General features: G+C 37.9%; 1 protein-coding gene across 7 annotated transcripts; it reads left to right on the top strand.

Annotated features, from left to right (window-relative positions):
- Positions 1-27733, top strand: LOC129874232 (alpha N-terminal protein methyltransferase 1-like). 7 transcript variants are annotated; one of them, XR_008762850.1, is made up of 6 exons: positions 1-274; positions 364-508; positions 1585-1643; positions 5995-6039; positions 13710-13812; positions 27514-27733. XR_008762850.1 is itself a non-coding variant. In XM_055949491.1 (5 exons), the coding sequence occupies exons 1-5, from the start codon at positions 146-148 to the stop codon at positions 13722-13724; spliced, it is 393 nt and encodes a 130-aa protein (XP_055805466.1). In that variant the 5' UTR covers positions 1-145; the 3' UTR covers positions 13725-13813. The 7 variants fall into 7 exon arrangements, 1 of the variants encoding a protein (XP_055805466.1); XR_008762849.1 differs by having other exon boundaries at positions 5995-6114; XR_008762854.1 differs by lacking the exon at positions 27514-27733 and adding an exon at positions 5741-5805 and having other exon boundaries at positions 13710-13813.

Below are 27733 nucleotides of genomic sequence, written 5' to 3'. Positions count from 1 at the left end.
ATCAATTGACACAAGTAATTTTGTAGATTTGAATATAGATTTTCCATATCGGCACCCTATTGTTCCTACTAGCCGACCAAGCTTTTGTAATATAGGGTCTCAGTTTTGTAGCGCCGAAATCAGCAGCAAGGAGAGCGTTTCCCAAATGGAAATCGGCGGATTAGACTCAGACGGCCGTACGTTTAGAAACGCGGAGGAGATGTGGAGAGAAGTAGGGGATGGTGACCCCCAGAAGAAGTTCCAGTGGTACAACAAAGGCATCAATTACTGGGAAGTAAGACCCTTTATTTTGCTTCTCTTATGTTATTTCTACTCTGCATGCTTTTATGTGTTCTCTTGATTTTGATTTGTTGGTATGTGAAGGGCGTGGAAGCCACAGTGGATGGAGTGCTCGGTGGATACGGGCATGTGAATACGCCCGATATAAAGGCAAGTGAGGATTTTCTCAACACCATTTTGGCCGAAAGGTTCCCTGATGCTGGAACAGGCCACCGTCTTGTAGCTCTCGGTACTCCTTCCATTCTCTTTTATCTTTTAATCTCACTGGAAAACTAATGGGAACTTCATCGTATCATACAAGATTAAGTGTATTTCTTAGCAAAAGGTCCCCAAATTTGGACTTCTACTCTGTTCGGCACAACAGAACATGTTCCCTAGTAAAATATTCTTTTCAAGGAGAGTGTTTTTCAGTGTTTATGCAATATAAGGCTCAAACCTTGCCACACATATAATGTCGTTTGAAATATTTAGCTCAGAATTTTTTTTCATGGAAGAAATTTCTCCACCCTAAAGCACTCAAGACTAGAACTTTATACCATTGTTATCTCTACACCATTACTAAAGGGAAGAGATGAAGTTGTCTCTTTGTGTTAAATTTGTTTCAACAAACTTGTTACACCCTCTGTTTCATTTTACGATGAAATATTTTCCTTTCTAGTCTCTTTAGAAAAGATTAAAACCTTTCTAAATTTGGAAAATCTTTAGCTTCAACTTCTCATTCTGCCATTGCTATCTCTAAACCATTGCTAAAGGGCGGAGTGAAGTTGTCTCTGAGTTAGAATGTTATGACAAATTTCTTTCACCCTCTGTTTAATTTTATGTGAAAATCTTCCCTTTTTATTCCATTTCAAAAAGAATAATATCTCTCAGTATTTGGAAAATTTTAGCTTCAAACATTTCATTTTAGCCTTAATGATATGCTCTTGTAGCCATAGAAAGGTCATGACATATTTACGATCACAAGTTCTAAGGGTACTATGCTAGGTGCCAAAAGTCTCTCTTATTCCTTAAACTCTGTGCCCAATCAAAACTTCCATATAAATTGAAATGGAGGTGAGTATCAAACAAATTTTACTCTGCTATCAAGGTTTCTTAAGACAACTCTTAAACTAACTTGTGCAGCCTATCTACACCTTAGTACGCAGTTTAAAAGGAACTTGAGCATTACTGAGGACTTGCATGCTAATTTTAATACCTGTGGGAACTCTATGTTTGCTTCAAATTTCAAAATTCATAACAATTGTATACCATATTTTCAAGTGTATTGGTTTATAATGTGTGGGTAGTTTGCTTCAATTGGTGCAGATTGTGGATCTGGCATTGGAAGGGTTACTAAGAATCTTCTTATACGATATTTCAATGAGGTATATACTATCTTTTTGTGTAAGTATATTGCGTTTTTCAGTCGAAGAAGATATTCTAACATTTTGATTTTCTTGAGAAGATGTTATGTTAAACTATGGTTGAAATAAATTTGGTAAACTTTCTAAGCATTCACCCAGCATGAATTAACCTTCTAAAAACTCTCTAGGCTGAAAACAACCGCACTATCCTATGGTCTGATAAATGGTAGACTTTTCACAGTAATTGTATTCGTGGATATAAAATAATAAATTCCAGATTAAGCAGAAAGCTAGAATTGCGGTAGGTGGACTCTGCGATTCACGTAAAAAATTCCTTACCATCATCCTTGAAGCGAGGTTCTTTAATGATTAATGCATTTGGTACCTACGGTAATGGGGAGAAACATCCATGATTCATCCATCAGTCGCTGCTAAATGGATTGAATAAGTTGGTTGATGTGAAAAAATATCTTAAGTTCAACGTAAAAGTTGTAAAATTTGAACGAAGACAACTGATGCATCAAATAATCTTTATTCCTTTCTAAGGTGTAAGTTTATTACATCCAACTTTTTGTGAATGCAATTTTTTTGACTTAGAATTCAATTGTGCATATTATATAAGCATTATACTGCAACAAAAACTGTGCCTCAACCCCAAACAAGTAGGGTCGATTGTATGAATCCTCACGAACCATGTTTCTTTATATAAACTCATTTCATGCCATAATCATACCAAAGAGGGCCCAATCAAAATTCCAATTAATTCTTTAGAGCCATTTGTAAATAACATACGCTTACCAGAAGAGAAGGCCGGTTACTCTAATTTCGTCATCTTTGAAGTAGAAAGAGTGTTACGATCAAGCTCAAAAGGGTCAGAAAAACAAAGGGGTCATGGGGGTGTTCTGGTTGTTCGTGATAACTCAGTGAAATACGTGCAAGGAGAATCAATAGTTTCTGCTGAAGGAACAATATCGCAAGAACAAAGTATAGAGGAGGAGGATTTTTCTGAAGCCCCGGCAGTGATGTACACTGAGGAAGATCTCTCTGCTTTACAAATTGATAACAGTGCATTGGAGGAGGATTTGGCGGCAAAGGCATCAGGTTGGGTGCAATCCAACATAATTAAGTTGTATCAACAGCTTGGGGTTGACATCAAAGGGTGCAAAAGATGAAGCTTATGCCCTCTTGATGAAATTAGATCGGAGAAGGGAGAGGGAGATGAAGCAGGGTGAGGGTTCTAAGGCCAATGAAAATAACAACAATGTCTCCAAAGAGGTCAGGGATTTATTTTTTGATATGAATTTCAAGGACGGAGAACCAAGATCCACTGGGAGAGCTCTTACCATTGGTTATCAATGAAAGTTAAGATTGTATCTTAGAGTGTAAGGGGATTGAATGGGAATATTAAGAGGGAGGCGGTCAGGAAACTATTGCATCAACTAGGGGGGGAGGGCAAACATATATGTATTAGTGGAAACAAAAATTGAAGGATCACTGGACAATCAGCTCAAAGTAATTGGAGCAACAGATGGGTGTGGGAAATTCATAAAGAAGCACAAGGGAGCAGCGGGGAAGTTTTAATCTTAACGGTAAGAGGTTTTGGAAGGGTGAACCGTTGGGGGTGGGAAGTCAGTGTATCACTGGAAAATTTACAGGGATAAATGAGAACTTAAGCTGGCACTTGAGTGCAGTATATGCAGACTATGATAGAGTAATAAGGAGAACGCTATGGCATGAGCAGAAAGATATGAGAGACTCTTTCAATGGGCCTTGGGTAGTATGTGGGGGCTTCAATATCACCAGGTTTCCATATGAGATAACCAATTCCACCGGAAGAAGTGGAGCTATGACTGAATGTTCATCATGCATTGAAGCATTGGAGCTGGTGGATCCTCCTTTATTTGGAGGATATTTTACTTGGAGAAGGGGAGGATCATGAGTGCGCATCCAGAATAGATAGATTTCTTCACTACACTGAGTGTGGAGATGTGTTTTCTCAGATAAAGCAGTACAGTCTTCCTAAACTAGCATTAGATCATAATCCCATTCTTTTGACCTGTGGGAACTGGGATTAGAAAAAGTCCTACTTCAAATTTGATACCTGGTGGCTTGAAGTGGATGGCTTTAAGGACAAAGTGAAAGAATGGTGGGAGTCTTTCAGGGTGAATGGCAGACCCTGGTTATGTTCTTGCTGAGAAGTTTAAAATGCTTAAGGCTAAGATAAAAGAATTGAGCAAATATAACAGGGGAATTGGATATAACAGGAGAATTGGAAACAGAAAAAAGATGATATCCTTAATCAAATATCCTGTTGGGAAATTGCCCAAGAACAGAGGCCACTCACAGATGATGAATTAGTGCAAAAGGCAAACTTAGCATTGGAGTTTGAAGAGGTAGCAGAAAAGGAAGAAATTGCTTGGTAGCAAAGGTCTAGGGTTCAATGGTTAAAACATGGTGATAAGAACACAGTTTTTCCATAGAACTGCATCTTCAAATAAGAGATACAATTCCATGAAGCAACTTAAAGTGAATGACACTATTATGCAAGACCCAGAGAGTATTAAAGAGGCTTGCAAAACTATTACAGAGATCTATCTAAGAAGGAAGAAAGCTGGAGACCTGATTTTAGACTACACGAGGCTGCAAGGATCACTGATGAGGAACATGCTTGGTTACAGAGAGCTTTCGAGGAGTAAGAAATAGTGGAAAGCTTGAATATGTATGCTATGGAGAAAGAACCTGGTCCAGATGGCTTCCCAATGGTGTTTTATCAGACTTTTTGGAGTCTGTTGAAGGAATATGTCGCCAACACCATCCAATATTCTCATTCGATTCAGGTCTTTGAGAAGAGTTTCAATGCAACATTGATTGCTTTGATCCCAAAGAAATCTGGAGCCTCAAAGTTAAAAGGCTAATAAGTATAAGCATGAATGACAAATATATGAACAAAGAAATTAATTGTTTTTTAGATGATAAAGTGAAATATCAATTGTTTAGTACAACCTCTGCAGAAGAGGCTCATTGGCAAGGAACAATATGTCTTAGAACCTTGATGAGGAGACTGAAGCACACATTAAGCGAGGAGAAACATTCAACACATTTTGAGCCTCTCTTCGGGGCTTAAGTGCGCTTTTGACAACATTACATATAGGGTCCAAGTTGTGTCAGTTCTTCATTAATAGGTCTGAATTGTTCTCTATTTTCGGAATATTTGTACTAAAATTCACAATCAATTTTGTGTTTCCATAAAGAAATTAATTAGTACAGAACGAAATGTGGTGGATGCTATGAAGTCTGTTTTGTCAGGTTATCTCCATGCTCTTGCATTTCCCACTCTGCATTTACAGATGAATGGTTATATACAGTATAACTTCTGATTTTCTTGATGATAGCTCTCACTTATATGGCCACCAAATAGTGCGGACAACTCAGCAAGTATGAGTTGAAGCTGTAGGCGGACCTTCAAAGGAGGGTGCCACTGTATATTCTTGTTCCTTGAGTGTTCTATTGGTGCTTAAAAAAAATTGTTGGACCCTTGATGGCTGATGAGTCAGTTGATGATGCGTAGTCTCTGATTGTTCTGAAGTTGGGTCACTGGGAAGCTTAACAATTAGTGGAGACGAAAGGCTTTGCATGTAGATAGTCAAATGATCATTCCTGTCCTATTATTGCTTTCTATTAAGTATTAACTGCTGATAAAGAGAATACTGTGAATGATGGTTATTCTAGTTTCAATATTCATGCTTTATGGAAAAAAGGTAAGGAAGGACTAGATGTAAGCATCATGTTGAGATTCTTGTAGTTGTAACCTAATTTCTTTTTGTTATTTTGTTTGTCATGAAGTATATTTAGGAACTAGACTGCACATCGTATTTAAATATATAAAGGATTTACACACTCACATTACATTAGGGGCCTTATCAGATACTAGGTTTCTCAAGGTAGGCATCCTTCTTCCCTATTTGTTTTATTGGAAAAATAATTTGGTAAATGCTATAGTTACTATTCGATGCAGTGAGCATTTGCAATAAGTAAGTTTTGAATTATGTTTTCGTCTACTTGATTGCTTTGTCCCTGGTTGCAAAGATGCCATTCTGTAATATTTAGTTTCCTAGCAGGTAATCCTTTCTTGAGTATATGGGCTCTCTTCCACACCCACCCCATAAAGCAGTCACATGACTATGTAAGCAATAGGTATATTCTGCCCACTGTTTTGCATCATAATTTTTTGTTGGGATCTCATCTAGATGGCTGTGTTTTTTTCCACAAACATGATAAAAAACTTCACCTGCTTAAGAAACTATTATTCCTCTGATTTAACTTCAGTTAATATTCCTTTGAGAAAAAGCTGAAATGTTTGTTTTTTTATCAGGTTGACCTCCTAGAACCTGTATCACATTTTTTGGAATCTGCTCAGGTAAATTTGGCTCCTGAAAATTAAATGGTGTCAAAGTTGCACAAAGCTGCCAACTTTTATTGTGTCCCACTTCAGGTACTGGCTTAAATTTCATAACAGTCAGGTAGATATATCAAGTCAATTCTTACAAAGTACAGTGTGCATGATCTGTTTTAAAAAAGTCATAGCTTGGTGATGATAAAGTGCCAAAATACAACAGTGCAACAACATATCCAGTGTAATCCCACAAGTGGGGTTTGGGGGAGGGTGGTGTGCACTAGGCAGAGAGGCTGTTTTCGAAAGATCCTCGGCTAAAGTAACACGATTCAAAACATAGGAGTATTAACAAAATCAAAATATTATGAAATAAAATCCTTCCCACTCAAAAATAAGTAATTTCTAAAATAAGAGATGAATAAAATGCAGGTTTGTGTTGTAGAAATGAAATTCATAAATAAAAGTGTTCCCTCCTCAACATATTAAGATTTTAGATTTTTTTATATTCAATTACCCAGATTAAAGTCTGGGTCGTGTTGTATTCAGCAAAAAAGGGCAGAGGAGGACGAGCGTAACCTCAATACAACACTGTCAAGCCAAAAAAGGTGGTGATATAATATCACCGAAAAAACCAGAAAGCAGAAAAATTAGAACTTTCTGGCTCAACAACTATGTATAGACTCACTAGTTAATGAAGAAGTTTGCCTTATCAACTTTTGTTCTGATGCTAGGCATTTGGCTCTTGTCGAGTTGAACCAATCCCTTAGCTGGGTGGAGTGGAACATGCTATTCTGCAAAGATGTGGAAGCCAATTTTGCGAGAAAGTCAGCCATTTGGTTTCCCTCTCTATAGTAGTGACTCACTTGCACACCATGGAGATATTTCAACTTGACAATTCTGTCTATAATCTGTTTCAGTTTCAAGTTACTGGAGCGTCTATGGTTCACAATGTTGGCAATAGCCAGTGAATCAAGTTCCAAAATAAAATCAGTGTCTTTGAAGACAACATCATTTCATTTACTCATGGTAGTTTAGTAGGTAGAGGTCCTAGGTTCAAGTTCACGGCTATCCCTCAACAAAAATATTTCCATGTGCGTATCTCATTAAAAATCCGATCTCCGCATGAGGGCGCATGTTGTAGACATATAAAAAGAATTTTGCCTTTTTTTTTTTGAATATGGTTACTTCTCATTAATATCAACAAAAACCAAATACAAATATTTCAAAGCACTATCTATCCAGTAAATTCAGTGCACAATCTGGCAGAACTAGCAGGAATCATGTGTTGCACATGGGCTCCTTTCCAACAACTTATCTTGGGTTGCCTTTAGGTGCAAAATTCAAGGCTAATGAGATCCCGTCGAAAATAATTGAGAATTTCAAAAAAAGGATAGCAGCATGCATGGCAAATGCAATATCTTTCTTTTGGGGCGGAACCCATCGGTGGCCCCTTAAAGTTGGCACTAACTTTCACTTAGACACCTCAACTAAGCTTTGTTCATTTTAGACACCTCAAGTAAGGTTCCGATGTGTCATTTTGACACTTTGTGCTGACTTGGCACATTGCGTGTGCTACACTCATTTTGAGCAATGAAGAGCGTTTTTTTTTTAAAATATCTTTTTTCCTGTTCTTCTTCTTCTTCATTTTCTAGCTATCATTTTCCAAGCTTAAATTTTTTCACAAAATCAAACCTTTCAGACTGGGTTTCAATGGGAGTGCTCTGCAAAATTCCATCATCGTTAGGCAAAATTCATTGGAATATCAAGCTTCCGGCCTAAATCGTCCAGTTTTACATCATTTGTCATGTAATTTTATAGTTGATTTTTCATCTTCTTGACATTTTTCTCCATAACTTTGGACCTTGATTTTGTAATCTCATTGTCATTGCCTAGATCTAGTTCTTGTTTTCCTTCCATTGTTAATTAGTAACTGATTTTTTAAAAGTAAAGAAGAAAAAATTATGTCTTCGTAAAATAAAATTTTCAAAATAGTTTCTTTTGATAGTGTTTCTTAAGAAGACAATATGGGTGGGGAGGGAGTTGGGGTTGGGGTGGGTGGAGCAGACGATTTGATAGGGCGGAAGAGGGGTTGGGGTTGGGCTGAGTGGAGGTGGAGTCGTGGTGAAGACGACTGGGTGGGTGGGGTGGGTGAAGAAGACGACTAGGTGGGGGGTGGATTTTTTCTTTTTTTCGAAAATCACTTTTTTTAGAAGTGATGAATTTCTTCTTTTTTTTTAATTATTATTTTAATGGCCACTTTTTTTTCTACTCAAAAGTCGTTATTTCAAAATTATTTTTGATATATATGTCACATGTCTTTATTTAATTGACCACTTTAACACATCATCGACAAGTGTATTACACACACTTTAGATATTTGGATGATTATAAAAAAAATGTCACACATCGGGACCTTACTTGAGGTGTCTAAAATGAACTAAACTTAGTTGAAGTGTCTAAGTTAAAGTTGGTGCCAACTTTAGGGAGCCATCGATGGGTTCCGCCTTCTTTTGGAGGAAGAGTAACATTGATTAACAGTGTAATGGACAACATCCCTACTTATCACATGTCCTTTTCCCTATACCAACAGAAGTTCTCCAAGAGCTTGACAAAATTAGAAGGAATTTTCCATGGGAAGACGACAACAAGAATTATAAGTTCCATTTGGTTAAATGGGAAAAAGTGACAACCAAAATCCCTAGGGGTTCTGGGTATCAAAGATTTTGCAGCTCACAATAAAAGCATGATGATGAAATGGTTGCGGAGGTATGGAACTGAAGATATTGGAATGTGGAAAGAGGTGATCAAAGCTAAACATGGTGAGCTTACTTCTTGGTGCACAAAAACTTCAGCAGCTGCATATGGAGTTAGCCTATGGAAAATCATTATTTAACTTTGGCCTGATTATGTAGAGAACATCACATTTAGAGTTACATCTAAAAGAAAAAACACAAATACTAAGATTTGTCGAATCTCTGGAGCATATAGGACGTCATGCACCATCAAAGATCGGCCACCACGCAAGTCCACTTTGCAAGTGCCTATCCCTGACTTTAAGCCTGGGATTATTTCCTACATATATCCACCTTGATCCAGGTGAAACTCGACAGAACTCTACAAACGCTTCTCGATCACGACTTACATGGTCGGTGGATCCTGAATCTACAATCTAAATAGGATATGATTCAGTTAGTAAAGTAGTGCTAGAAACATATATAGTACTTAGAGATGCATTTAGAAATGCTACCTTTTTTGGCTCAGTACATTCACAGGCACAATGCCCTAGAACTTGGCAATTGTAGCACTTCATTTGCTCATCTTCTTGAAAAATCGTTTTCCCTTCTTGGAATTTGACTTGTTCTTTTTCTTAGAGGGTCTTTCTCCAGTTTCTTTGCCCTTTTCATTCCTTTTTCAATTCTTCTTGCGCTTGAAACCTGAAGACTTTGTACCACTTGATTCTGCTAGAAAAGCATTAGAAGCAGCTTTTGCAACACCAAGCCGCTTGTCTTCAAGTTCAACATGACGGACACCATCAAAAAAAGTTTTGATGCTATTATTGTGGGTTAACCTTCAAATGTTCCCAACTAATGGAAAGAGACCGAAGCACTGCCTGAACCTGTTGTTCATCCGAGTGAATATGACCAACACTTATGAGTTGAGCTATAATATTTGACATTACCCTAAGGTGTTGTTTGATGTTTATATCATGACGTCTCTTCTAAGTGTCAAACTTGATAGTCAATTGTCTAAGGCGGGTCACAAATGTACCCTTATTTATTCCTCACAAGTGTGCCCACATTGCACGAGTAGTAGGAAATACCTCACATTCATGAATGAGGTCATTAACAACAGAGCTCACAACAATTCCATGTGTTGCACATTAGCTTTTTTCCAAGCTTTGTAAGCTTTAAGATCTCTTTTGTGTTGTGCAGTTGTACTCTCTTTTGGTTGATTTAAAACATGGTTGATACCTTCAAGAGCGTTTTGCTCTTCCAATACATACCATATTTTACGACTCCAGAAGTCGTAATTGTCACCATTTATTTTTCACCCTTATTTAAGTCGGCAATAATGCTCTTAGATGCCATGTCTGTTAATAAAAGAAAATTACGCAAGTACATTTATCAATATGCATGTGACTTACATATTTAAGCAAATCAATTCTCAGAAAAGTTTCACATTTAGTGTAAAATCAAAAGGATACATAAGTTTCCAATCGTCATCTATAAATTAAATATTTAACCAAAATTGAAATTTATTTCTTAATGTATAACATATTATATTGAAGACTATAATAACACAAATTTTTAAGTCTAAATCATTTTACAATTAAAAAACACACACATACATATAAAAGATCATCAAAGTGTGTTCATAACAGAATTCGTAAAATACTAGTTACAAAATACTAAACTATATTTCTATGGGATCATGCTGACCACCTAGCTTCTAGAGCCACTGTGAACCTCCATAATTGTTTATTAGGACAAAAGTCGTGATAGATATCAGCTAGTTCATTAATCCAATAATCTGGTAAGAAACTATACATCATGCCCAATCCATTCCAATCCTCAACATAAATATACTTGTCATATATTTTATTTATTTTAATGAAGAAACAGTTGAGGAAATTCGGTAAATTTTCAACTGTCTATTTTGATATTCTTAAATTCCTCAAATAATCTCCTTCCTTCCCTTTTACAAACTCTTTTCTCTCTGTTTAGATTTTGCAGCGTCCGTGAGTCATTCCTTATGACTTCAGGCTCAAAGTCTGAATCATTACTGACTCTAGTCCTCTTGCGACGCACTCTTCTACAATTTCTTTTTGCTCGTCCTTTAGAACCACTCCCACTTGAAGCAATTTGAGCCATGTCTCTGTTTAGCCATATCTGAAACGAGAACTAGAAATCAAAAAAATGGTTAATACCATTTAATGCAACAACAGATGTCACAAAATTCTGGTAGAAGACAAAAATCTATTAAAAGAACTAAAGGCTAAGGAGATAAGAAGGAAGAAAAGTGAAGTATTGAAAGTGATTTTTAGTACAATTGTATTTTGGAAAAATGTGTGTACTAAAGTGGCAATAGTAACCCCCCCCATATATATATATATATATATTTTTTTAAATTTTTTTTTGGAAGTCTCGAGTACTGTGGTAATAGTAATAAACTATTACTATGAACATATTTTTTTGAAATAACGTATGGCTATGACAATAATATTAATTATTTTTTGTGTGGTCAAGTTGCTGCCATGTGACCAGGAGGTCACGGGTTCAAGCCTGGAAACAGCCTCTGGCAGAAATGCAAGGTAAGGCTGCGTACAATAGACCCTTGTGGTCGGGCCCTTCCCCGGACCCTGCGCATAGCGGGAGCTTTAGTGCACCGGGCTGCCCTTTTTTTTTGTGTGGTCAATATAAATTTTAATTTTGAGTTTAATATTCAATAAGAATATTTTCAAAGCCATGGTTATATATATATATATATATATATATATATGTAGTCAAAGGCGTGCTTTAAGCGCTCTTAAGCCCTGAAGCAAGGCTCAAAACGTGTTGAGCGCTTCGCTTCGCTTTATGTACGCTTCAGTGTTGTCATCAAGGTTCTAAGACAAACTTTTCCTTGCCAATGAGCCTCTTCTTAAGAAGTGACACTAAACAATTGATATTTCACTTTATCATAGTTTGTTTTCAATTTCTTTGGTCATATATTTGTCATTCAAGTTTATAATTATTAGTCTTGGACTAAACATATATATTTGTATTTTTTTATCCATTTGCGCCTTTTTTCATTAATTAAAGCCTACGCTTTATTTGCGCTTTGAGCTTAAAGCCCCAACGGACTTTAGAGCTTTTTTGCGCTTTTTGCCTTTTATAACACTGATATATATATAATTTTGTTTAATAAAAAGAATATTGATCAATTGTTGTGACTTGGCAGTTGGACTAGGGTTTTTATAAGTAGTATTAGAGCTGGTACATCCCCTAGTATAGTGGTGGGGAATAAACTTAGCGAGGATGCTGAGTCCGTGAGGGGAAGGGGCAGTGAGTGTAATAACGCAAGCCTCTATCAGTTGAACTTGAAATGGGATTCATTGGGAGCCTTTTTTTTAGGCAAATCCCACATCAGAACGTGAGGGGAAAATTAGAGACCATAGCGAGTTCAGATTCACTATTGAGACACATTTCAGATTAAACTTAAGAAGAGAAAATCGTGAGACCTCAAAGGTTGAGCCAGAACGGAAAATATCTTGGGCCTGAGCTGTTACACCTTTTTTTTACATCCAGGAGCCTACTGGTACATTTACAACTATTGCAACATTTACAATTTGTCTTTTTTCAATGAATGCATTTGGGGAGGTTGAAGCCGTCACATCCAATGTTTTCTTACATCTGATAGAGAGTACCTTAGCAATAGTGCAACACTCATGTAGATGCTTCTTGCTATACTCAATAGGTTCAAAGTTCATAATGCTTGTAACTCATCCTTCCTTGATATGATTGTTACGTAAGGAGCATTTACATTCTTTTCAAAATTGCCAGTGGCTTGAAAAGAATGGACTGTCTCCATAGGGTTTCGCTCCCGAACTTTGACACCTCTGGAAGATAGCTCAAAGTGAAACCATATGCACCCCTATTCACAACATAGAGCCTTATCTTGCTTAAAAGTTCCTGTGAAACTCAGCCATTGTGGACCATATAATCACGACCCGTTACCCCCTCCACGTTGTGTGGGAAACAGGATTTATTTCTATTTACTTTTAATTTCTTTTTTCCACTTGTCTCTTGAGTCGTCAAATTGGAAACGTGCTGCTTTCTATATTACTTTTTTTCTTCTTTTTCCCTAAGGGTGCGTAGGCAGCAGGTAAACAATTTTCTTTTAACAATTCAGCGTTTTGTTTCTCCTCATAATTACTCTTGAAATCAGGTGACAGAAAGAGCAATATATGGTAGGAGATATGCTCAATAAGTTTCTCCTGGAACATGGTCGTTTCAAGTAATGAAGTCCTTATTCCAGTAGTTATCTCTTAATATTTGATACTATGATTTCTGGAAGGAGAAAACAGAGACAATAGTCTGCTGGCTTGTTACTATTGCTGAGAACAAAAATGATTCCTCACTTTGCGCTGTTAAGAATGGAAATAGATATTTCCTTTTTTAACTCTTCTTTTGTCTTGTTCTCCGGAAACTGTTTTCTGCAGAATTGTATTTTTTAAGAGAAATTCTTTAGGTCTTTCCATACACATATCTCCTAATCATAGCGTGTCATCATGAGGCATTAAAAATTCATGACTGATCATTGAGCTTAAAAGTGAATCTCGCTGGCTCACCATACCAACCTTTGGTTATATTACTCTCTTATATACGAACGATCTGATTCAAACCAGCATTGATATTAATTTGGAACATTTTTCATGGTAACTAAATACACACACACACACACATATGTATATAGGTTTGAAACTTAAACTGAAAAATTAGCTTATCGCAGTTCATAGTTCTGTCACCTGCTTAACTTTGGGTGTTTTAAAGGTCTGTCTAGTGTGTTTAACCAGCTCATTTGTGCTTGAACTTTGTTTCCACATTTTTGAATTGGAAAGATTGCCATAATGTTTGTTAGTTTTTTTTTTTTATCTCTGCACTTCTAGGCTGTTGTTTACACATTGTTTTCCTTTTTCTTTTTTTTTTGTTCAGGGAATTCACACCTGATGCTGAAAGATATGATGTTATTTGGGTTCAGTGGTGCATTGGGCATCTTGCAGATGATGACTTCATTGCATTCTTCAAGAGAGCAAAGGTGAAGTGATCTTCTAAAATTGAAGTTTTAGCAGGGCTTGATTGTAATAAGTAGCTATTGGCCTAATCATATGTCCATGATCCAGTATGATATGAATATTTTGCAAGTTTTAATCAGCTTATGAAAACGCGCAGTAGTGCAAAAAAGCGACAAGGTCTATGGGGCTTGAATAATAAATCAGAAGCAAAACACATGCTCCTTCAAAGTGAAGTTGACAATTTATAGAAAATTAAAAGCTACAAAGTGTACATGAATCTATTACTATATTAATCAAATTACAATTAAAATAACAAAACTTTGCATGCCATATATATTAATGCGATATGGATCCAACTCCATAAGGTTGAGATTAAAAGAACTGAGCTGTTGATGCAAGATTGCAAAGGAGATGAGCTGGACGTTGGGTCGTTAGGCAGTTAGCACGTCAAAGTCGGTTAGCACTGTTCACGAAAGTTAGTCAATACTGTTCCTTATTTCCTTTCAGTTAGTTAGCTCAAAGTTAGTTTCTTGATTAGAGTCTTTCATTCATTTCAATTGTGTGTAAGTACAGGTTGTACTTGTATTCATGCGCTCATGTTATGAAATACAAATCTCTACTCTCCTCTATATTTCCTCTCAACTAACATCTTGGTTTTCCCGAGTGAGTTCCCATCTTCCTGGAGTATTAAGCTCCTGGTTAATTCTCCTCAGTCACGATTATCTTGTTGCATCAATTGGTATCAGAGCAACTGATTTTCGGCTTCGATCATGGTGGTCAGCAATAAGAATTCAGACAAATCTTCTGAGGAAGTTAAAGGCAAGCTTCCTCAGGTTCAAGATCAGCTGTAGAAACTTATGGAGGGTATGACCTGTATACAACAACAACAACAACAACCCAGTGAAATCCCACAACATGGGGTCTGGGGAGGGTAGAATGTACGCAGACCTTACTCCTACCAAGGTAGGACGGCTGTTTCCTGGAGACCCTCGGCTCAGTAAAAGCATAAAAAAATGTTAGATAAGAATAGAAAATTAAAAGCTTTATGAGAAAAACAACAAACAAATAACGAATAGATGACAAATAAATACAAATAAATAAAGACTAATAACAAATAACGCTTAAATAAATAATGAAAGCGTCACAGGTAAAATTGAGTAATCAAAGCATAGAAAGTAATAAATAATAACAGAAATAACAGAAATCAGAAGTCAAAGCGCAAGAGATCGTAATGCACTACTATGACCTGTATGAATGATAGAAATATTCAGACTGATAAAAAAATGATGGAGATCAAGTAGGCCATTGGTGGGATGAAACAGAAGGATAAAGGGGTGGACCATTGGAGCAGAATTTTCTGTGGGAGGTGACTGTTCGAGGGACACAGAACAGATGAGTCCAGCTAAAGAATTTCAAGCAGGGCCTGCTGTGAATGGTAACTATTTCACTCAATATTCTAAGCTAGATTTTCCTTGATTTCCTGGCATGATTTGAGGACATGGTTGTACAAGGTGGACCAATTTTTTTTAATGGATGAGATTCCCTTTGACCAAAGAGTGAGGGTAACTTCTATTCATTTGGAGGGTGAGACTGTTGCTTGGCACAGATCCTACATTAGGTCTAGGAATTAAGCTGTCGAACCTACTTGGACTGAGTATATCTTGGCCTTAAATGAGAGGTTTAAGGATGGGTTTGAAGATACAATGGAAGCAATTAAGAATCTACAACAAATTGGTTGTGTGAGGAATTATCAAGCCAAATTTGATAGACTATTAACTGGGGTTAACCTCTCCAATGAGAATGCTAATAGTTGCTTCTTGGGAGGGTTGAAGCCTGAACTGAATAAGTCTGTTCGAATCCTAGCACCTAGAACACTAATGCAGGCCTACAGTATTACGAAGCTGCAAAAAGGAGTCTTTGAAGCACAGGTACAATCTTGGCAACTAGACCTTCTGGTAAAAACCAGAATCCCATTTCACCAAATCCTCCTACATATCAGAATTATCAAAGACTATTTCCTTTCAACAATTAATTCAAGAAATCTTTTGAATCATCCCATAACAGACCCAATAAATTCCAAAATGGCAATTCTGGTAGGAGATTGCTCACTGCAGAGATGGATGAGGAAAGGGCAAAAGGACTATGTTTTCTTTGTGATGAGAATGAGGAAGGTGAAGCTGCATATGAAGAGGAATTTGATCAGACTCAGGTCATGAAGGAACTAACTATCAATTTTGATTCTGTGGATGAGTGTATGACTATATCCTTGCTAGTATTACTGGTTTTAGTGGATACCTGACTATCAGAGTCACTGTTTATCATGAGAAACAACCTTTGCAAGTTCTTATTGATACAGGGAGTACTCATAGCTTCATTGATGAAGATGTGGCCAGGAAGCTATGGTGCATGACTAGTCCTATAATGGAGCTGTCTCTGACTGTAGCAGATGGAAGGAAAGTGCAAAGTGCTTCAATTTGCAAGAATCTTCAATGGCTGTTACAAGGAGCGATATCCTCTTCTGATTTCCTATTCCTTCATCTGGGAAATGTTGATATAGTCCTAGCAGTGCAATGCGCTGAACACATTGGGCATAATCCTCTTTGATTTTAGAAACATGACTAGTGAGGTTATGCATAAAGGGAAGAAACGTGTATTGAGAGGAGACTACTCAACTCAAGACAACTAAAACTAAGGCATTGAGCAACACGCCAGAGGACCAAAGCCAATTTTATATGATACACTCATCACAACCACAAACATAGACACAGATCTTCAATGTAACAATATTCATGCTGCACAAGGTACTGATTTGTCTCCTGCTCTGGTTGCCTTGATAGAGCAGTACAACTGTATCTTTGAAGTTCCCACTACATTTCCTCCCCACAGAGGTCCTTTTTGATCATAGGATCCCACTCATAGATTCTTCCACACCTGTAAGTAAAAAACCCTATAAATATTTTGGTGTAAAGAAATACATAATTGATAAGTTGGTAGATGAGATGTTAGACCAAGGGGTGATTCAACATAGCACCAGTCCATATGCTTCACCAGTTGTATTGGTTGGGAAAAAATGGTAGTTTGGAGACTTTGTATTGATTATTAAGATTTCAATCAGTTGACTATTAAGGATAAATTTCCTATTCCAATTATTGAAGATTTGTTAGATGAGTTGGGAGGGGCAAAAGTATTTTCCCAAATTTATCTTAGAGCTGGATATCACCATCTGAGAATGCTGAAACTGATACACACAAGATAGCCTTTAAGGCTCATGAAGGAAACTATGAATTTTTGGTTATGCCCTTTGGGTTAATCAATGCTCCATCATCATTCCAAAGCCTTATGAAATCTGTTTTGAAAATCTCTCCTTAGGAAATCAGTATTGGTTTTCTTGATTATATACTGATTTACAGTAAGGACATGACTGCTCACTGGGATCATTTGAAGGTTGTGTTTGAGATTGTGAAGCATCACAGGTTGTATGCCAAGGCTTCTAAGTATGCTTTTGGTGTACCTGAAGTAGAGTACTTGGGACATTTTATCAGTGCAAAGGGAGTAGCTACCAACCCCAAGAAGATCTCAGCTGTCCAAACTTGGGCTGTGCTTGCAACCATTACACAATTGAGGGGTTCCTTGGTTTAGCAGGGTATTATAGGAGGTTTATCAAACGCATTGGGTCATCTGCAAGCCATTACATGAGTTACTCAAGAAGGATAATTTTGGCTGGAATAAAGAAGATACTGCAGCTTTTCTCAAACTCAAGGAGGCATTGGTGACTGCACAAGTCTTGGCTATACCAGATTATTTTAAGCCATTTATCATTGAAGCAGATGCAAGTGGAATGGGTATTGGTGTTGTCCTGATGCAGCAAGGGCATCCTATTGCTTATATCAGTAAGTCCTTAGCTCCCCGACATCAAGTTATGTGTGTGTATGACCTAGAGCTACTAGCATTAATATTTTCTGTGCCAAATGGTCTCATACTTGTTGGGTAGACATTTTGTTATGAGAACTTATCAAAAAGCCTTGAAACATCTGCTTGACCAAAACATACACACTGTTTTCCAAGTGGCTGAAATTACCAAGCTTATGGGTTTTGACTTTTTCATTGAATTTAAGAAGGCTACTGATAATAAGGCTGCTGATTCCTTTTCTAGAAATCAGGGTGGGGAGCTATTGGCTATCTCCTTATTGGGTCCTCATAATGCTTTATATGACCAGATTCAACAATCTTGGTTGTCTGATGTCACTTTACAGGGGTTGACCACTTAACTCTAGGTGCATACATACAAGTCCTTTACTTGGATCAATTCTCAGTTCATGTGGAAGGGCAGGCTAATTGTAGGAGCTGATTTCATTTTGAGACAGATTATCCTCCATCTTTGGCATTCTACTCAAGGACGGCCAAAAGGCTACACTCTTTTTTCCTGAAAGTCTATGGCTCAGGATATCATGACTCCATTAATAAGTGTGATGTATGTCTGCCATAAATATGATGCAATAACATACTGATCTTATTTAGCCTCCCATTCCTGATGGTGTATGGACTAATATTAGCTTGGATTCTATAGAGGGCCTTCCTAAGTCTAGAAGCAAGGATGTGATCTGTGTAGTGGTCAACAGACTGAGTAAATATGGTGATTTCATGAGCTTGGAACTTCCATACACAACTTAGACAATAGCTCAGTGTTTCTTAGATAATGTGTTCAAGTTACATGCTATGCCCTCCACCATGATTAATGACAAGGGACCCTATATGCTTAAGTTCCTTTTGCTAGGTATGGAGTTGTTGACTAGGTTGTTTAATGTTATTTTTAAGACGACAAAAATGCTCGACAAATGGAGGTGGAGTTTTATGGTTCCATTTTACAAGAACAAGGGTGATATCCAAAACTGTAACAATTACAGGAGTATCAAATTGCTAAGCTACACTACGAAGGTCTGGGAGAGAGTGGTGGAGTTGAGGGTGAGGAGAGGGTTGTCCATTTTCGAGAATCAATTTGGATTCATGTTGGGGCGATCGACTACTGAAGTAATCCATTTTATGCGGAGACCAAGAAATATAGGGAAAGGAAGAAGGACCTATATATGATGTTCATTGATCTTGAAAAGGCCTGTGAAAAAACTCCATCATACATGTCTTTAATCGCCCTAATATAAATCATCAGAACACCTTTAGCCTCCAAACACAGAGTAGAGGATGAGGAAAGGGTGGTCCATTTTTGAGAATTAATTTGGATTCATGGCGGGGCGATCGACTACTGAAGCAATCCATCTTATGTGGAGACTGGTGGAGAAATTTAGAGAAAGGGAGAGGGACCTACATATGGTGTTTATTAATCTTGAAAAGGCCTATAACAAAGTCTCGAAGGATGTCCTCTATAGGTGTTTGGAGGCTATAGATGTTTCGATGATTTATATTAGGACGATAAATGACATGTATGATGGAGCCAAGACTCGACTTAGAACGGTGGGAGGAGACCCATAGCATTTGCCAGTTGAGATGGGGCGACATCAGGGATCGGTTCTTAGCCATTTCCTATTTTGCTTTGGTGATGGATGAGCCGACACAGTCTATTCAGGAGGAGATTTCATGGTGTATATTATTTGTGGACGACATAGTACTGATTGATGAGACACAGAACAAAGCTGATGATAGGCTGAAGATTTGGAGACAAATTCTGGAGTCCAAAGGTTTCAGTTTGAGCAGGAGCAAAACAAAATATTTGGAGTGTAAATTCAGTGTTGCATTGGATGAAGTAGACGTGGAAGTAAGACTTGCCACACAGACTATTCCCAAGAGAGAAAGTTTTAAATATCTTGGGTTCGTCATCTAGGTTAGTGGGGACATTGATGATGATAACATACATCGCATTGGGACGGCTTGGATAAAATGGAGGCTTGCCTTTGGAGTCTTGTGTGATAAGAATGTATCACCTAAACTTAAAGATATGTTCTACAGAGTGGTGATTAGACCGTCCTTATTGTATGGGATGGAGTGTTGGTCAATCAAGAACTCACATGTTCAGAAGATGCATGTTGCGGAGATGAGATGTTGAGATGAATGTGTGGCATACTAGGAGTGACAAGATCAGGAATGAGGTTATTCGAGAGAAGGTGGGAATGACCCATGTGGAAGACAAGATGAGGGAAGCGAGATTGAAATGGTTTGGACATGTGCAGAGGAGGTGCGTCGACGCCCTAGTGAGGAGGTGTGAGAGGCTAGCTGTAGGGGTACGCAAAGAGGTAGAGGCAGGCTAAAGAAGTATTGGGGAGAGGTGATTAGACAGGGATAACGCAACTTCATATTATCGAGGACATGACTTCAAATAGGAAAGATTGGTGATCGCGTATTAGGATAGAAGGTTAGTAGGGGTAGATTATTGTCTTGCTTTATGTAGGTCTAGTGCCAGTTGTAGGACTAGTCGTACCCTATAGTTCTTGCCATAGTTGTTTAGTGTATTTGGCTTTTCTCACTATTTTGATGTTATTATTGTTTTTTTCTTGTAGACTTTACACTGCTTTTTTTTATTAATCACTATGCTTTCTTCCATTGTTTTTTTCTTCTTTTACTTGAGTTTGATGTACTTGAGCTGAGGGTTTTTCAGAAACCTCTTTATCTCCACGAGGTAGTGGTAAGGTTTGCGTACACTCTACTCTCCCAGACCCCATTTTGTGGGATTTCACTGGGTATGTTGTTGTCTTCTGGCGAGATATTTTCTCCTTACAGGGTGTTCAGTTACACAGGTCTACAACATATCACCCTTAGACAGCCAGTCAAACTGAGGTGTTGAATAGAACATTGGAGACTTATCGTAGATGCTTTTTTTGTGACAATCCATTGGAATGGGCTGCTTGTCTGGCACTTGCTGAATGGTGGTACAATATTGCTCGTCATTCTGCCATCAAGTGCACCCCTTATGAGGTCTTGTATGAGCAGAAACCTCCTATTCTTCTTCCTTACCTAGCTAGGGAAGCAGACAGTGAGATGGTTCAAAGAACCTTGGAGGCTAGGGAAGCTGTCATTGAGTTACTAAAGTTTCATTTATCAAGGGCTCAGCAGAGGATGAGGGACATGGCCAATAAGCATAGATCAGACAAGTTATTTGCTGTTTGTGATCGGGTTTACTCGAAGTTATAGCCTTATATGTAGGTTTCTGTGGCTACTAGACCATTTAACAAATTGGCAGCCAAGTACTTTGGTCCTTATATGATTGTTGCTAAAGTTAGGGCAGTTATGTATAAGCTGTTGTTACCTATTGATATGCTCATGCACCATACATTCCATGTTTCCCTACTCAAAAAGGTTTCATGTGGTTCTTGCTGTTATAAATCACCCCCCTCTCCTTCAGATGTCTAGCCCTATTGTCCCTTGCCCGATCTTTTTTGGAGAGAAGAGTAGTGAAAAGAAGTAATAGGATTGTGACGGCCCAACCCCTTAATGATATTATCCGTTCTGGGCCTAGACTAGACCTGCATGGCTTTAAAACGCATCACTAGTGTGTAAGGCCTGCTTACTTATATACTTAACACCTCTCCTAGGCCCAAAGCGGACAATATCACTGACGGGTTGGGCCATTACAGATGGTATCAGAGTCACTCTTATGTTAACCTTGTTAATATGGGCCAGAGTTCAACTTAGTTTAGGCAAATCCCAATAAGATGGGGGCAAACCTCCGGTGTTGAGTTTAGGCAAATCCCATGCTGTGGGACAAACCTTAGCTAGGACGCTAAGTTCATAAGAGGTGTGTATGTGACACCCCAACTTGGATAAAAGTCTCACATTGGCAAAACACATGAGAGATGTTAGGTATATAAGTAAGTAGGCCTTACACACTAGTGATGCGTTTTGAAGCCGTGCGAGCCTAGGCCAGAGCAGACAATATCACTTGGGGGTTGGGCCGCTACAAGGGCTGTTTGTCAGGTGCTGGTCAAGTGGCTTGTATCGATGTTGCTCAGGCAACTTGGGAGTTCCTCTCTTGACTTATGACACAGGTTCCTTGAGGTCAAGGGTGGCCTTCAGTAGGGGTATTGATGCAAGATTGCAAAGAAATGAGTTGGTCATTTGGTGGTTAGGCAATTAACCTATGAAAGTCTGATAGCACCATTTGCCAAAGATAGTTACTATTGTTCCTTTTAGTTAGTTAGCTCAATATCAGTTACTTGATTACAAGTTGTAATTGTACTCGTGAGTTCATGTTATGAAATACAAATTTCTCTTCTCTATATTTCCTCTCTACTAATATCTCGGTTGCCCCGAGTTAGTTCACATCTTCCTCTAGTATTAAGCTCTTGGATTAATTCTTTTAGCCATGATTATCTTGGTGCTGTCACGACCCAACCCCGTAGGCCGCGACTAGGGTCCGACCTGGACCCCCCATATACATATCTATCAGTTGTGGTCACATTGAACTGTAAATAAACAATATCATATAATAGAGCCCCATTGGGCGACAACAATTTCATAAACCTGTAGCCCTTTTCGTTTGTATCACAACATGATAGAGCACGCAAGCCGACAAGGCTGCCATAACATAATAACATATATCATATATCATCTGACATACACAACCCACATATACATGTCTGCAGACCTCTAAAAATATAAATGACAACATATGGCGGGACAGGGCCCCCGCCGTACCCCTGAATGGACAAAATACTTTTTATACATCAGTGGACAATATCAACAACTAGGCCCCGAAACAATGGAGCCTCTTCCAGCTGAGCTGCATGGGATCCTAAGATGACGGACTCCCAAAACCTGTATCTGTACCTGCGGACATGAACGCAGCCCCCCGAGATAGAGGGTCAGTACGACATATGTACTGAGTATGTAAAACATAACATGATACAACTGGAAGCATATCTGAAGTAGAGAAGCAGGGGATAAAATGTCAAATCAGAAATCAGTACCTGGAAAAGTAAAATCATGCATGCTCAAATTTTCAATATAGCCGGCCCTATCAGGGACCCGGTGAATCATATCTGTAGTATCAGTATCAGGCCCCATGCCATCGCCACCTTATTACAGCACATCATCATCATATATATACATACGTACTCGGCCTTCTAGTGAAGGGCTCGGTGGATAATGCAGTGAATTGCACGAGTCTTATAGCCGGCCCGGGACTCGGAGAAGAAGTGTTACAGTATACACGAGTAGAGTAGTGAGAAACAAAACACAATTTAAATCATTATCTGAGACTCAATGAAGTCATCAAGCGAATCATCACTTGGAGGTCTGGGTAGGAATGTAGTTGTTTCAAGTGCCCTTTAACTCTCACTCGGGGCTATATCAGTTAAGATCTCAGGTACCCTAGACGCATACTAAAGTAAGGCCAATTCACTTATGGAATCAGAACATTTTTTATCAAATAGATTTAAGACTTGGGGTCTGTACATTCATACCTCTTTAACGTATAGGAGTTTCCAGGGAAATAGTTTAACTACCGTAGAGTTCAACATCCAGTAGTAAATAAGAGGTACTTAAGAATGGAATTACCCTGGAGCTCGTATCACATTTAGCTTACAACTAGGACATGCCAAAAAGAAAGTGAGTAAACTCTATGTGGTATGTACTTTTCTTCTGGTGGTCATGACATACATATCTCGCACCTGGCCCTTCATGGGGCTCGGTGAACCACTATGGCATTGTAATCTCATTTTCGTATCAAATATGTCTCAATGGAAATGAGAGATAGCTTCCCATACATTACATTCTGACATACAGAAGTCCTACTAGGAAATACTCAGAATTCTGGGAATGGAATTATCCCCGCACTTCATATACAATTCATTTAAGGCTAAACACTGCCAAAAGAAAAGAAAGATAGCTGTACGAACTTATACCAAAACATGCCAAGAGAAAGCTTTACATACCTTTTGGGAGTTACCCTTTATCCTACTCGTCTCGTCGTCTTCCGAACCTATTCAATATGAAAGTAATACGAATATCAACTACTCTTTAACTTTCCAGCATCTTGGATTACGCCTTAATGTTAATGAAATCTATTTCCTTAGTCGTTTCCTCGACTAGTCCTTTAGTTTGTTAAGGCGTTAACAAAAATTAGGCAGCACCTCCCCTATAATGTGCCCTATCCGAATTTCCAATTAGGTCCCTAAGACCTACAACCAACCAACAACAACAACCTGCAGCAATTCATACCAACAATATACAACATAAACTCCAAACGACTTATTCAAAAATACGATACCAAAATAGGGCGTCTAGCCTTTATTTTGTGATACCTTTAATTATACGTAACGAGGGGTCATGTGGCTTCTACCAGCAGCACCCTAACCCACATTAGGACATATTTAGGCCCTGCAACAACAAGCCACACCCCTGCAGCAACAACTCACAAGAACGACACTTTATTTCGATGACAATTCACTTCTAGCGACTCCAATTTAGTTTATTTCGAACGTCGAGTATTTCTACGACATTCTTAAACTTCCAGCAACATACAAGGGGTGTAATACACCATATAACAATACCATGAACTCCAATTTAAAAGGAAAGGCCTTACCTTACGTTAAACTTGTCAAACTCGCCAAAACTATCCAAAATGTGAAATCTGGACAGCCCACTGTCTTATATTGTCGCTTAGTTTCGGAGGGGTAATTGAGGGAAAAAGGATTTGTGGCCTCAACGAAAGTTATAGACATGTGTATCAAGGTCACAAAAAATTTTGAATTACTCCTACAACAATTTTGTACAAAAAGATATGACCAAAATACTTACAGCTGTCCGTGTAGGATTTCCAAAACCAAATCTGGGCAGTACCTCCTCTACACTTCATCACCCTTTTTCGAGAAGCTAAAGGAAAAGCTGGATTTTAGAGTCTGAACGAAAGTTATAGGCCTATGAAATAACTTTCCAAAACATATTGAATCACCTGAAACGAAGCTATACACAAGAAGTTATACCAATATTACTAACAACTGTCCCCTCCAAAAATGAGTCTATGCCCTAACGTTTTCTCTTTAAGTTTCTCTTAGTTTTCCAAGTGAAGAACTGAAAATATGGTTCCGTAGGCATCGTAATATACATATATTTATAGCCATGTGCTTAAAGAACACTGTAGATAATTAATTCACGGAAGAAAAATCGAGAAACTCACCTTTAAGCTTCCAAAGCCATGTCTGCCATCTCCCTCACGTTTTTCTCTCTATTTTGGCTGATGTTTTTGGATAATTAAACAAGTGAAGAGTCATATACACACATATATATGAGGTGACACGTGTCAGCCCCTAAGGGTGACACGTGTCAGGCCCTTATTGGGCCACCTCAACCATGCGGCCAAATGGGGTGATGCCACGTGGCAGTGGGGTCCACCTCCCCCAAGTAGGTGGGTCACCTACTTGACCCCAAGCAGGTGGGTCACCTGCCTGCTTGAGGTGCTGCCACGTGTCACCCTCCTAGGCTGCCACGTGTCCAAAATTTTTTTCCTCCCTCGTGGGTTCGTAATCTCGTCTTATTTTAAGAGCCTATGCAATCCATGCTACGCAAGCTTGGTACGTACTCCAATAGCTTAAGTAAGTAAGACTTCCAAGTTAGTAGCTTACGTAGCTAAATCGAGTCCTACGACTCATTACTTGGCCTCTAATTCCTTCCGGATTCTTACGATTCCATTTCCAACCTTCTCTACTACGGGGTATCGCATCCTCCCCTTGTTGGAGTCATTTGATAGTGTCGTAACACATCCAGCTCACATGCTAATGTCCAAGAAACTTATGAGACATCCCGAGTTTAAAAAGAGTGGGGTGTAACAGTTGCGTCAGCTCTTTTTGTTTGGATCACTTTGTGCTTTATTGTCTTAAAAGCACACACTTCTCTGAAGTGCATGGCTGCACTGATGAAGCGATTCAAACCACTAAAAATATGGTCTTTTAATAGCCACTAAATATGACTTTTCTTTTTGAACTTTGTTCAAACTATGCAACATCATAATTTCATTCTTTATAAGAAAACTATTTTGCTGACAAGAAAATTCTCAACCACCCTAACCACTACCAACTACTTCCACCATTACAACTACTAGTGTCGCTCAACCACCATTGCCAACCATCGCTGGCACCACTTGGACAACCACTAACCACTACCTTACAACCTAATAATTGTGGAAAATATTATATTTATCAACTTCTTAATAAAGATATATTATAAACATTCAAATGTTAAAGAATTCAAAGGTAGATGTTAGAGAATTCAAGTAGTATTCATCATTTAGATCTAAATACATCTTAATATTCAAATATATATTTAGATTCGAAAATCTTAATAATGTAGGATATATATTCCATGTGATCAAGTTGGGTTTAATGAATGAAGGGGCTAATTAACGAATATTGGTCAAAACTTAAGGGGGTAATTTCTAAGGCAATTAAGTAACTTCCTAGTTCCCACTTTGATGGAAAGTGGAGAATTAAGTGGCTATTTTATTATTGTGGGGTATCCATATATGATAAAGTGGTTGAGAAACATTACACGTGTCACGCCACGTGACACATGTCAAACATGGTGGACATGTGTTACACATGTAAGTTTTTTTTTTGTTGCATGGTTGACACTTGTCAAAGATGCATAAAGTGGTGGCCACGTATGTTAGACACTTGTCGCACATGTATAAAAGGTCCACATATGTCAAACACGTGGCACACCTACGTCATGCTGCATACATCATCCTCCATCTATAAATAGTTCATTGTAACATATCAAGTAAAAGAGTATCTTAATCATATATATCTTTTTTTTTCCCACTCTTAAATCATATATATCTACTCTGTGCAATTGGAGTATAAATTAGCCTCAAGAAACTGATCCTCTCGCAACTGCAATTCACGGTTATTCCCATATAACATGAGAAAGAGAGAAGTGAAAAAGAGAGGAATCAATTTTTCTTAAAGTTCAATCACTTTCGCCGAAGATAATTCAAGAAAACATTGTGGATTCATTATGCTTTCTTGATTAAAGCAAATGTTATATGATGTCATGTGAAAATCATAAATTTCCTGGATCCTAAAGTCATGTCTAGATTGTTTATGTTTCAATCTATAATCGAGAAAATCCTTAACATGTGGTATCCCGAACGTGGTTTAGGAACTAATGATTTTCCTTTAAATATTTTTTTCCCTATTTTTTAGAATTTTAATTATGAGATTGAGTTGGCTAAGACATCATATCATTGATTCTGGTGTGGAAAACGACCAATTCATTATTACTGTTTTGCTAGTATGGATGGATTTCTTTAGAATTGTTATATATGGTTTGTTAACCACCAAAGTGGTCAAATCTTTATGAACAAATAATTCCAAAAATAATGGATAGATTTGTATTCAATTACCCATAATCCTGATGCTAATAAACGAATTTATGGATAAATTGAAGGTCATGATTATAAGATATTCTGGAGCGCCAAAGCTTGACTACTTGTTCTTATAATTATGGAACATTATGTCGATAATTTAGATGTGCCATTAGTTTTATTTATATATTCAAAGATAATAAATATTATTGATTGACACATTGAAGATTATCAAATCATGTTCTTTTTAAAGCATCATTATGTTTTCTTTCTGACTCATCATTATATTTAATGTTGAGTCATTATGCCTAATGTTGTAGTTTTTATGTTTCACCCAAAGAAGCACATCAAGAGCACATAGGTTTCATATATATGTTATGAGCTTTCGATGCTGATCATTTGTTTTTTAGTTGTGCAGAAAAACAGGTAGATTCTTCGGAGACTTAGTTGTTAGTGGACTGGTGTATTTAGTTGGAATATGAAACCAGAATCTTTCTGTAATCATATATTGTCATAGTTATGCCTGGGATAGAGAATAAAGAGTAGCTTCTTCTGTGTTGCAAACACCATACATCTGTTATGACAGGCATAATTGACCTGTATCAACATTGAAATGAAAAAACATTCTTTGGGTGTAA

The sequence above is a fragment of the Solanum dulcamara genome, chromosome 11, assembly GCF_947179165.1.
Source record: "Solanum dulcamara chromosome 11, daSolDulc1.2, whole genome shotgun sequence".
NCBI classification, from domain to species: Eukaryota; Viridiplantae; Streptophyta; class Magnoliopsida; order Solanales; family Solanaceae; genus Solanum; species Solanum dulcamara.
This window is presented reverse-complemented; position numbering and strand designations above follow the sequence as displayed.

Excerpts from the sequence above, each read along its gene's own strand:
- LOC129874232 (XM_055949491.1), top strand. The coding sequence starts at position 146 with ATGGAAATCGGCGGATTAGACTCAGACGGCCGTACGTTTAGAAACGCG. Across the intron at positions 509-1,584 it reads CCACCGTCTTGTAGCTCTCG|ATTGTGGATCTGGCATTGGA; the intron begins GTACTCCTTCCA and ends CAATTGGTGCAG. Across the intron at positions 1,644-5,994 it reads TTATACGATATTTCAATGAG|GTTGACCTCCTAGAACCTGT; the intron begins GTATATACTATC and ends TTTTTTTATCAG.